At 38.5% G+C, this 13,296-nt stretch overlaps 1 protein-coding gene across 1 annotated transcript in view; it reads right to left on the bottom strand.

Moving 5' to 3' along the window:
• COL25A1 (collagen type XXV alpha 1 chain) overlaps positions 1-13,296 on the bottom strand; it is a 530,955-nt gene that overhangs the window by 164,039 nt on the left and 353,620 nt on the right. Inside the window, exons 6-7 of the mRNA XM_017347366.4 lie at positions 9,821-9,847; positions 9,653-9,679 (exon numbers count right to left, since the gene is read on the bottom strand). Of these exons, the coding sequence (XP_017202855.2) occupies positions 9,653-9,679; positions 9,821-9,847 (54 nt within the window). The remainder of the gene's footprint in view (positions 1-9,652; positions 9,680-9,820; positions 9,848-13,296) is intronic.

Genomic DNA, 13,296 nt, shown 5'->3' with positions numbered 1-13,296 from the left:
ATGCATTCACTCATGTTTCAGGAGGCTAACAGTGCATGAATTGTATAGACTGAGTCTATCATGATTCAAAAAGAAAAGAACCACATGTATGTGTATGTGCTCCTCAGACTGTCAGTGATATTCACAGAGAGATGGAATATTAAATTTGAAAAGTACCTAGCTGCCATGTGGAGTTTGGCATTATGCAAAGAGCAGCATCTAAAATCTAGGTTTGTGTGAAATAATTAGAAAAGCTACTTAACTTGTTTAATTCTAATTCTCACTAATAAAATATTGGTTATATTAATAGTCATACCAGCTTACAGAATTATTGAGAACAAATGAGAGAATATACATAAAAATGTAATCCCTATGTACTTAGGTTCAAATTTTGGTTCTGCCACTGATTATTATCTTGGATAAAATATTTAAATTTTCTAAGTATTGCTTTCCTTATCTAGTAAATGGGAACAAAAGTAACTATGGGTTGTTGAAATAATGAGTCCTCACAGAGTGCTTGGTATTAAAAACTCAATCTTCTTACCATTGTTATTTCAATCATGGATATTTCTGTAATATCTGGCATTTTAATACTGATGTTGATGACTTCATAACAACTAACTTACTGATGAGGAAGTAGCCTGATCCCCTGAAAATTTCACAAACTAGAGGATGAGAGCTGGATTTGAGTCTCGTTTCTACAACACCCCAGATTCCTTATGTGAAATATGGTGAGAGTAAACAGCTATGATTTATCAAGGACTTATTTTAGATTTTTCACACTTTATTAATCTTTATCATTACCAAGGGATAGATAAGAACAGAGGTACAATTTGATCCCCTCCATCCTGATTGCAGCCTATGTGGACAGTCATTTCACTCTACGGTAGCCACCTTTCCTATTTTTTTCCCTGGTAAACTGTCTCATTGACCTGTAGAAATGATTTATGTGGCTTCCCTAGAAAGGTGTTTAGAGTTTACTATAAACTAGGCAATTGACAATTATAATTATTAGTGAAGCATTGTGTCCTGGCCCAACTTCCACTGAGTCCAGGAATCCACTAAAACTTCCTTGCAGCAGGCTGTCCAATCCCTACTTGAAAACCAGGTAAAGTCATAGTCTCAAACTGTGTAACACACAGCCATGAAGAAGAAATCTGAGCCTAGTCCTGGTGACTGAAGACAGCACAGATAAAGTACCCTTCCAACTCTAGAGTCTGAAGACCTAAATGTTGAAGTGCAATGTTTACAAAAATGAATTGAAAATTAATGGCAAATCTGTAATGAGATCTCCCCAAGAATTAAGGAGGGGAATGCAATTCTAAAGTCAGATGCGTTCATCTGTGGGCATTTAATACTCACTGTCTTATAGAATAAAGCTAAATGACATTTGTGATTTGTTATACTATACCTAAAATTTTGGTCTTGAAATTGAGTCAGTGTATACTGAAAGAGAGCTAATGCCCAAAATGTGAGCCAACTTTCTTCTGCATTAAATCATATACCATCAACAGTCGACTTTTCTACCATAAATTTACCTTTCAACTTCGTGTAATCTGACTTCTACTTTCATAACTTCACAATATGTACTCCCTTAATTTCCCATGACTCCAAAACACCAAGCCCAAAAGGTTTTTAAGACCTTATCCCTAAGTGGTCAAAGAAGGAGGTACTTTTCTCTGAAGAGAACTTCCACTTTGCTTATGGCCTTGTCTAAATACTGACAGAGTTTATGGATTGACAAGGCTTCCATAGCTTAGGTAGCTCATGTCAAGAGCTTCAGGGGATCACTGATGTCATACATAAGAGTGTTAATTGTTAAATTAACAAGAGTCACTGTACAGTAACTTCCCATGTAGGACCTCTATCCTCAAAGAGTTGCATTATAATTATGTCTAAATGCTCCTAAATTATGTATCATTCTTGGGTGCTTCGTTAAAGTTAAGTTTCTAAAAAAATGTGAAATTAATTTCAAGATGCAATGACTTTGAACAGCCCTTGTCTCCAATGTTGAAGGTTTTTTTTCAACATATAAATTGTTGAACTCTTTACTTAGTATGGAGTTGGCCTTCTGTGTGGCATGTACCAATGCCATCTCACTAGTCCCAGTGATCAATTTCTGTTCACAATTGATTGTAATGATAGGACTAAGAACCAAAGGGATCACATAAACAAGAATAGTGTCTGCAAATACTAGCTGATAGAATCAAAAAGGGAGAGAATGATCCAACATGGGAAGTGAGATACACAGCAGACCCATAGAATGGCAAAGGTCCTAACTGCACTCTGGCCTCAGAATCAGCCCTTAAGGCATGTGGATCCGGCTGAAATGCCCATGAGAGTATTTCAGGCATGGAAAGCCAAGACACTCTGGGGGAAAAAAAAAACCTAAATGAAAGATCTCCACGAGTGAGATCCCAGTGGAAAGAAAGGGTCATCAAAGAAGGAAGTACCTTTCTCCGAAGGGAGGAGAGAACTTCCACTTTGACCATGGCCTTGTCTAAAAATGATCAGAGTCAGTGAACTCAGGGGGCTTCCATAGCCTTGGCAACTCATGACAAGAGCCTAGGGTGATTACTGATGCCATAAACAAGAGTGTCAATTTGTTAAGTCAACAACAGGAGTCACTGTGCACTTACTCCTCATGTAGGATCTTTGTCCTTAGTGTGCTGTACATTGAGATCTAATGCTATAACTAGTACTCAAACAGTATTTTTCACTTTATGTTTCTGTGTGGGAGCAAACTGTTGAAATCTTTACTTAATGTATGCTTAACTGATCTTCTGTATATAAAGAGAACTGAAAATGAATCTTGATGTGAATGGAAGGGGAGAGGGAGTGGATAAGGGGAGGGTTGCGGGTTGGAGGGACATTATGGGGGGGAAGCCATTGTAATCCATATTCTGTACTTTGGAAATTTATATTCATTAAATAAAAGTTAAAAAAATAAAAAAAATAAAGAAAATTTAAAAAACATAAAAAAATGGATCTTAGTGGAGAAAAGGACTGGGAATGGGAGAGGGAGGAGGAGGAAGGGTAGGAGAATGGGTGGGAAGGTGGGTATGATGGAAAGAATCACTATATTTCTGAAGTTGTACTTATGAAATGCATGAAGTCTGTATTTCTTAAATAAAAGTTTTCTTTGGGGGGGAAAGTAAATTTAAAAAAAGAGACCTTATCTCTATGGCTACCTTTTTATTAAGAACATTGTGTTGGCCACCCTTGCTTGCCTTTTCAAGTAGTTCTTCCTTTGGTGTTCGCCTATTGCAGTGTCCTGATTCCATCTTTGAGTGATCTCTTTTTCTGAGGTATCTTCCTTACCTCATTCCCTAAATACGGATATTTCTGAAGTATCGATTCCAGGGCGGTTTTTTCCTTACTCTTTTGCCCATCAACTTTTCTCATTCTATGATTTCATTTCTCATTCGCTGACAGTTTGGTTTTGTAACTGTTATCTTCAATGATGACTAAGCTCAGGAGTCTAGCCTCATGTTTCTGTTTGCTGTACTATTCCAGTGAACTATCTCTTTAAGATAAAAAATTTAATATAACTAACATTCAACTTATCATTTCTTTCTTCTGAATTTTTAAGTCAAGCATCAAGCCAGAAACTTCTATTCTATCTTGATCTCCTTTTCCTACTTCAGCCCCCATATCCAATTAGCTCCAGGACTTGTGTTGAATTTTCATCTCTGTGTTTTCAACTTCACTCCAATTGCCTTAAAAATACTTAACTTGTCCACTCGGCACTCATGGTCATAGGCCCTGAATGTAAATCTAATGCAGATTGAATGCACTTTGCTAGGCATTCATGGCAAACCCTAAGAGTAAGACAAACCAGCTTTCCTTTTCAACCCCATTCTCCGTGTCACCTCCATTTTTGGGATCTGATGTGACACAGTCTGGCCAATCAGACCAAAATCCAGTAGGAAATTCATGGAAATGATTTTGCGTTCTTGGTATAGCCTCTTCCGTCTTTGTTGTTTCTGCTGATAGACAGGTGGAACGGTTAGACTTCAACCAGCCTTCTTGCAGTCATGAGGGAAAGGTCAAGAGATTCAAAGACTTTTATGGGTATATCTTTTTTTTTTTTTTTAATTTGACATGTACAGATATAGACAGTGAGAGAGAGAGACAGAAAGATCTTCCTGCCATTGGTTCACTCCCCAAATAGCCGGTGCTGTGCCGATCTGAAGCCAGGAGCCAGGTGCTTCTTCCTGGTTTCCCATGTGGGTGCAGGGCCCAAGCACTTGGGCCATCCTCCACTGCCCTCCTGGGCCACAGCAGAGAGCTGGATTGGAAGAAGAGCAACCAGGACTAGAACCCAGTACCCATATGGGATGCCAGTGCCACAGGCAGAGGATTAACCAAGTGAGCCATGGCACTGGCCTGGTAATATCTTTGAATAATGTAAATATCATCATCAGCTGCCTTCTGCAAACTTCTTATGTGAGAAATACAAACTAAAACTATAGCCTCTAGAGGATTAGCGGAGCATTCTTCCAAACTTTGGTGACTCCAACTTAGCCCCTTGCTATGGCAGAACTTCTCATCCTGAGCTTTCTGTTCAAAATGACTCCCTTCCTCCATTGTTACCTAATGTTCTAGGATGATCCGGCTCATTTCCTCTGATGACTCTCCACTGAGGAGTGGACATTACATTATAGCTTAGAGTCCTATGATCTTTTCCTAGATGAAGGACAGTTTCCAGACTTGTTTCCTTTCTTTCAACCTCTTCCAATTCCATTCTATAATGGACACTACCACCAAATAGATCCTCACAGAGTACGTTTGGTAATAGTACTGTGGTAACATGCATCAAGCAATGTACAACAGTCTGCATTCATCCAATGTTCCTAGATGTTTTCAGGATGCCTAAAACCACAGATAGTACCAAACCACATGTGTACTGGTTTTTTCCTATACGCACATACTTATGACAAAGCTTAATTTATAAATTAGGCACAGTAAAAGATTAATAACAAAAATAAAACTGAACAATTGTAATAAGAAAGTTAATAAAAGTTATGTACTCAAAAAGTTTTCAATGGTTCTCTACTGCTATCACACCAGACATTCTTTCTATTTATTTATTTATTTATTTTTTGCCAGGCAGAGTGGACAGTGAGAGAGAGACAGAGAGGAAGGTCTTCCTTTGCCGTTGGTTCACCTTCCAATGGCTGCCGCGGCCAGTGCACCACGCTGATTCAAAGGCAGGAGCCAGGTGCTTCTCCTGATCTCCCATGGGGTGCAGGGCCCAAGCACTTGGGCCATCCTCCACTGCACTCCCCGGCCACAGCAGAGAGCTGGCCTGGAAGAGGGGGAACCGGGACAGAATCTGGTGCCCCAACCGGGACTAGAACCTGGTGTGCCGGTGCCGCAGGCGGAGGATTAGCCTATTGAGCCATCGCGCCAGCATCACACTAGACATTCTAAATGCTCCATAACACAATTTTAATAAAAAATTTCAGACATAAATGATACAGTTTTTTCAATATGCAACCTATTTTCTTGGCAAATGGAATACTCCTTGCTCCTTAAATAAATCTTGCCACTTTCTACCTGTATAATATTGTTTATACTATTTCTTTTCCCTGGAGTATGTAATACCAAGCCTTACCTTATCTCCCCAAAGATTGTCCATTTACGAAATCCTAGGTCAAGTGTTATCTTTTCTGTAGTTTTCAATGACTATTTAAAGTGGAAAAATTTTCACTTTTCTGGCATCTTTTGATCTAGCTGTTTAAGGCACATAACATACAACCACATCATCTTCCTATTCAGGCATTTAGGAGATTATTACTTCCTTGACGGCAGCAATGATTTAATGCTATTCTTTATTCATACATTCAACAAACATTTATCAAGCTCTTACTGTTCTTTGTGATAGTGGCATGAATAAGATAGACCAGGCCCTTACTTTATGGAGTTTATATTCTAAGTGGGGGATAGGGGAAGGATATGTTTTACAGGTAGCAAGCAAGTAATTAAACAAAATAGAATAATCTCATCTTTAGATCAGGTAGTTTGGTAAGATTTAGATCAACAATATTTGGTTAGGTGACCAATGATAATAACTCACTGCTCAGAAGGCAAGAAGGGGCCAATAGAAAGGGGTCCAGATGGGCATGAATTTCATGTGTCTGAAGAGTGCAGGGAGCACAGTGTGGTTGAAATATAGTGAGGGGAGAGCTTGTGTGAAATGAAGTTCCAGAGGTGGCAAGACTGACCTTCAAGGTCCATGGAGGCCAAGCACAGTGGTTTGGATTTCATTCCAAGGTTTTAAACAGGGAGTAACACAACCTAGTTTACAATGTAAAATGATCTCTCTGGCTGTTGTGTAGAAAATGGATTATACAAGGTCAAGAGTGGAAGCAGGAAGATTAATTGAAGACTGTTGCAATAATCAACAGCATGAGATGATAGTAGGCTGAATTTGGTGATAGTAGGAGAGGGAAAGAAGTGAATGTATTCAAGGTTTCAATAATATTAAGCATAGTATCTTGAACACGGGAGATGCCCCATAGATGTCCAAGTATTTCCAAATGGTCTGACATTCTTAATTTACATATTATTTTCATGTTTTTCCTGGTTTATTTAACAGAGAAGTGAAATAATGGAGAGGGTTATGTCATTAATTATTGGAAGAAATAAGTCACTTGAAACCAATGGTAATGAATAGAATTCAAAATCTACAACAGGATGAAAAATGACTGGGTATTTAAACATGAAGATCTACATTTCAAAAACAAGAGTGTCAGGAGAGCTCTTCTGGAACAATGTGAATGAACAGAAGATAAGAAAGTGAATTTTCATTACAGTTAGGTTTTTCCAATTCTAACTTACTTTTGACTTTCTGGAAATAAAAAATATTATCTTTTAAACTTTATTTTTTCATGTTAATGTGAGATCGGTACACAGGAAACAGATTCAATGTAGTTTATAGATACAATTGTAGGAACATGTTACTCTCTTTTTCCCTCTCTTATTTGTTTTTGAGATAATATATATATATTTTTTTAGAATCTTTTTTTGTTTATTTATTTATTTATTTTTGACAGGCAGAGTGGACAGTGAGAGAGAGAGACAGAGAGAAAGGTCTTCCTTTGCCGTTGGTTCACCCTCCAATGGCCGCCACGGCCGGCGCGCTGCGGCCGGCGCACCACGCTGATCCAATGGCAGGAACCAAGTACTTATCCTGGTCTCCCATGGGGTGCAGGGCCAAGTACTTGGGCCATCCTCCACTGCACTCCCTGGCCACAGCAGAGAGCTGGCCTGGAAGAGGGGCAACCGGGACAGAATCCGGCACCCCGACCAGGACTAGAACCTGGTGTGCTGGCGCCGCAAGGTGGAGGATTAGCCTATTGAGCCACGGCGCCGGCCTGAGATAATATATTTTTAATTTACATTAGAGTCAAAGATTTAATCTCCACCAAATAAAGAGTTCACCAAGTAAAAAGTGAAAATATCCTAGTTCAGCAGGAATATGGGCAAGGGCTATAAACAATAATCAAATGAACAGATGACCACAGAAGACAAATACTGCATCTTCTCCCTTATATGGAAGCTAAAATTAAAAAAAATTAAAAATAAAAAACAAAAAAACAAAAAAATCTATGTATCAGATTTCTGAAAATATAGTTTTGTCAAACTTTGTTGGATATCTTTGTCAAACCAACGGTTAAGAATGAAACACTACTTTAGTTTTAATGATCTGTGACTATTTTAAAATTTATATATACAAGTGGAATGATCATTTTATTGTCTTGATCTGAAAACTTCCCTAATGTGTAGTTAATATTGTCATAGTAGAAAATACTGTATATAATGGGTATAAAATATACAATTCTAAGAGCACTGACTGTGACCTGATTTGTTTCTAAGTTAGTAACCTGAGTGTTCTCATTCCCTTTTAAACATCCCTTCCAGGACAGTTAGGTTCTTAGCTATGAGGATGCATTCTGCATTATGAATGCAATTCACAGTCCTTCAATTCAAAGCAAAACCTAGGGAAAACAGGATCAATTTTTGCCACTTTCTTCCTGAAATCCTAAATGGCCCCTGAATCGTGTGAAACTTGGCCCCTATCAGTGTGAAAACTGGCTGAAATCAGTATGAAAGGCAGTCTGGGTTTGTCAAAGTAGTTCGTGAACTTTGGCCAAACTTTCAAGGAACCTGGTCCAAGTCTCAGTTTGTAATGCAACATGAAACCAGGTGAATTTCAGATGGTTTCGGGTTTCATCCTGAAAATTTGGCCTAGCTTTATAATCAATCATCACTCTTGGTAACGATGAAAGCCAACACACCTTTTTGAAAATGAGGGCTGCATGTGTACTGATGACAGCTACCCTGTGAACCACCCCCTTATTTCCTCTGCCAAAAAGAAGATTTCTCAGAATGGAACAGTTTCCCTCTTACCTGGAAAGGGCATGCTGAGTGATTTTGTTATTGTGTGTAGAAAGAAATGATATGCAATACTGGAGACACGCCATGTGAAATAATCACCACCCACAGAGCAAGGGGTGATATTGTAATCATTTAAGGTTACAAGAGTTTTATTCCAGTCATATCCATGATAGTAGATACCACAATGTTTAATCTCCTTGACCATTTATAATGAACTTTTAGTTTGAAGCCAGTCATCAGCCAGGATAACTGCCTTCAAAAACAAAATACATTGAGGCATAATCATTTCTATATGAAGAAGTGGCTGAAGAATATAAGAGAAACTTTTATGTAGTTTACGTAACATGAGGAGATATAGTTAAGATTACAATATTTGATGTTTGCATTAACTGCAACTTTTTTCCAAAAATCTATGCAATACAAATGAATTCAATAATTAACCACAGTGTATTTTGCAGAAAGACCTACATAGTTTTTGTTTTCAACCTGAAAGTTTTAAATGTGCCTTTCCACTCTAAAAAAATTACTCTCTTCAACCAAATACTTGCATTTGTGCATAGTGACATGAGAAAATTGAGAGGTATGTCTGAACAGAGCCACTACATCATTGGAACAGTATGTCTGAACATTTGGGTAATAAGGCACAGATGTGAAGCAGAGGACTTGGCACTACCAAGGTAACAACAAAGCATTCACCATTGTGTTCTAATGGTCAAAAAGGCCACATTCGAGAAGAATGAAAGAATGCACCTCCTCCCCAGTACTAAATTATATTACACCTTTCATCTGCTGAAAAATCTCTAACAACAAGAAATTTAAATACATATTATTCACACTTATGCTGAAGAGTAAATGCATTAATATTTTATCTACAATAAAAACATATTTTTGCAATAGCGTATATAGTTTAAGTGCAGAAAAGGCCAAATTCAAGAGAAATGCATATGGTCTTTATGCTGCAAAGCAACCCACGCAAATGTGAAGGACCCAGTGGGCACTGGGAAGATGGCTGTGGTTGAGTCTTAGAAATGATTCTGGCTATTATTCAGAAGGTCTAATTATTGTAGAATGTTCTGCCTGAGGCATCAAGTTAAGATAATGCACAAGATATACACATTAGAAGTTATTCTGGCTTTTTCACTTATAAGTGGTGTGGTATATTAAGCCACTTAGGCACAAAGACAGTTATGATGCTGGGGTACTTTTAATCAATAAGTGTGGGATTGGAAATCAACTTTTTGCTCAGGGTAGAAAGAGTGCAACTTACCCGAGGCCCTTGATCACCTTGTTCTCCCTGTAGAATAGGAAAGTGAGATGACAGTTTAACCAAAGCTATAGATGATGTTCATTACAAAGAGAAAAGTATAGCACATTATAGGTCATGCCAGCATGAATTTCTGCTAACGTAATTTGTTTCAGCAATGCCTCCTCTTACCTTATCACCTTTTGGACCAGGAGGGCCCTGAAAAGATAAAAGAGAAGAAAATATATGAATGAAAACAAAAATATTGTAGCCTGAATGTATCAAGGTCAATCAAGAGATTCATATGAAGGGCACCCACTAGAACTGTCTAAGCAGGTTCTTGAGGAACCTTCAGATATTCTTTTCTCTGAAGGGAGGAGAGAACTTCTACTTTGCTCATGGCCTTGTCTAAATACTGATGGAGATTGTGGATTCAAAAGGCTTCCATAGCTTTGGTAGCTCATGTCAAGAGCCTCGGGTGATCACTGATATCATACATAAGAGTGTTGTTAAATTAACAACAGGAATCACTGTGCACTAACCTCCCGTGCAGGACTTCTGTCTTCAATGAGAATTAACTGTAAAACTTGTTCTTTAACAGTTTGTGAGTATGTGTGTGTGTGTGTGTGTGTATGTGTGCAAATTGTTGAAATCTTAACTTAGTGTAGAGTTGGACTTCTTTGTATGAAGCTAATTGAAGATGAATCTTAATGGAAAAGGGGACTGGGAATGGAAAAGGGAGGAAGGGGTGGGGTAGGAGTTGGGTGGGAGGGTGGGAAGAATCACCATATTCTTAGAGTTGTATTCTTAAGTACAATATGTATATAAGTATACAATATGCTGAATAAATTTTCACAAATTGAACATGCCTACACAAAGTAGAACTCAGCTATAGAAAGAGACACTACCAGCAAGTCAGAAGTTTCTGCTGTGACATTTCCTTGTTATCACCCTTCTACCAACAGTTACCACTATTCTGACTTTTTACAATCCTGTACAGTTTCCTCAACTTTGTAGTTTATATCAACAGAAGCATGCAGTATATATCTGGTCTCTCTTGTTCACTATGTGTGAAGTATAGAGCTGCTCATTGTTTCTACTATGTTTTAACATCCTATTATGTGGTTATACCATAACTCACTCATCCTACTGTTGATGGCTATTTGTTTCCAGGAGTTTCAAGGTCTTGGCTATTACAAATGCTACAGCTATGAACATCCATTACATGTCTTTTGGTCAAAAATTGAATGCATTTCTGTTGGGTATGTATCTAAGAGTAATTGTTAGGCTATAGATTATGCATATGTTCAAATGGCCAAATAGTTTTCCACTGTGGTTTTTAACAATTTACAACCCCATCTGTGGTGTATAAGAATTTGAGTTGCCCTATAGCATCACTAATACTTGGTATTTTCTTTTTTTTTTTTCAAATATCTATTTTTATTTATTTGAAAGGCAGAGAGAGAGGCAGAGGTGGGAGAGAGATATCTTTCATCTGCTGGTTCTCTCTTCAAATGTCTGCAATGGTGAGAGCTTGGCTAGGCCAAAGCCAAGAGCCAGGAACTCACTTTGAGTCTCCCATGTGGGTGGCAGGGGCCCAAGTACTTGGATCATCATCTGATGCCTTCCAGGAACATGAGAAGGAAGTTAGACTGGAAGAAGAGGTGGGACTCAATTCCAAGCCCTTCAATAGAGGATGTGGGCACAAGACCCCAAATTCAATAGTTTTGATGCTAAATGTCAGAACACAATTCTACAAGTAGACTCTCAGAATGATGCCCAAGTCTGGTACCTGAAACAGGAACCTTCTGAAATATCTCCCAAGTCACATTCTCCACGGTTTCATGGACACTGCTCCCAAGATATCAAGTTCAAAATGAGAAAAAGGGGAAGTGAAGAAGAGGAAGGTGGCTAAGATAATGGAATCACCTTGACAAACTCTTTTCCCTTTTACCCCCAAAATCATTTTGACATTGAAAAACAGAGAAACTAAGAAAAATACCTTTTCTTAGTGTTTCCAGTAGATATTTAATGTATTAAATAATTTTTTTAGTGAATCAAGTAGTGAGTAATGAGTACAGTCTATGTGCCTACTTCTGTAAAATTAAAGAGTTTATTTGATGATTTCAAAAAATACAAATGCTCATTAATACTATACATTAAGAGGATTAGGATTTCATTTTTGGTGGGACAAAGGAAAGCCAAAGAAAAGAATGAGAGGAGACCTACTGTCTAGTTTAAGAAACATTATGGAAGTTCTAGTCTTGATTTAAATTGAATGTTATTTAATATCATCTTGACTTTTACATACTTTTGTTCAATGTCTATAAAGAGTTCATAAATATCCTAAGCACTAGGGGAGTACAAGTGGGAGAGAGTCAGATTAATAAATAAATAGTCCCTGTTGTGGAATAGCTAAATAATCTAGTGTCAAACATTTTCAATATACTAGCATCAAGGAAAAAAAATGATACCTAGAAAACCCAACTACTGATAAGGTCAGCTGCTATTGTGGACTGCACCCTAACTTCTACCTACTTTTCCTCAAAAGGAACTTCTCCTCTTAAAGTTGTGTTTGCTGGGGCCGGCACTGTGGCTTAGCAGCTGTCACCTGCGACACCGTTATCCCTTATGGGTGCTGGTTTGTGTTCTGGCTGCTCCACTTCTGATCCAGCTCTCTGCTAATGTGCTTGGGAAGCAGTAGAGGAGGGTTCATGTCCTTGGGCCCCTGCACCCATGTGGGAGACCTGGAAGAAACTCCTGGCTTCAGCCTGGCCCAGCCCTCCTGACTGTTGCAGCCAATTGGGGAGTGAACCAATGGATGAAAGATCTCTCTCTCTCTCTTTCTCTCTCTCTCTCTCTCTCTCTCTCTCTGCCTCTCCTTCTCTGCAACTCTGACTTTTGAAATAAACAAATTTAAAAAAAGTTGTGTTTGCTTTTGTTGGTTAGAATCTTGAGACCAAGATTCCTATATCAGTCCTCTCAAGGCACTTGATTAGGTCCTATGGCATGTCTCAGGCCAAAGTTTGTCTGAAACCACACTATAGTGGGGAACAGAGTAGATTTTTTTTCTCAAAGTCCAATTATTAATGCCAAAGACACATATGTCAGCCAGAACTCTTTAGCTAGTGTGCCATGAGCAAGGTTGCTTAATTCATGAATACATCAAAATTTGCATTCACAATTGAGCAATAAATACTGCTGCTTCAAAAGAGGGTGTTTCTGAGCAGACTGCATGGCGTCCTGGCACCTGCCAGTGCACCACAGAAGAGAAGCCAAGGTCAACCTCCACTCACAGCTGCGGTGGCTGCTTCGGACACTTCAGCCCCCACTTGCGCATTCAGAATTAACAGCAGGTGTTTTCTTCTGCTCTCCCTGGAATCCCACTCTTGTTTCTGAAATGGACCCTCTTCACTAAAAATATGGGTTGACTTTGAAGAAAAAGTGGGCTACCCTAGCAAATGCAGAGTAAAAACAATACAAGTAATGAAGGTTTTTTTGATTATTTACCTATAAAATTCGAGTCACTATTTTTTGTCTTTGTAGTTTAAAAACAGCTACTTGCTCTAGCTAAAGGATAGATGAGAATACAAGTTAGTGATCACTTCAATCACAGTGTTTTTGTTAGTGGCATTTTGTTGCTTTCAACTGTACCAAACTTAGTCTAA

Source organism: Oryctolagus cuniculus, chromosome 8 (assembly GCF_051225735.1).
Source record: "Oryctolagus cuniculus isolate XC-2025 breed Fujian yellow rabbit chromosome 8, ASM5122573v1, whole genome shotgun sequence".
NCBI classification, from domain to species: Eukaryota; Metazoa; Chordata; class Mammalia; order Lagomorpha; family Leporidae; genus Oryctolagus; species Oryctolagus cuniculus.
Note: the sequence above shows the minus strand (reverse complement) of the source record. Positions and strands in the feature narration are given on the sequence as shown.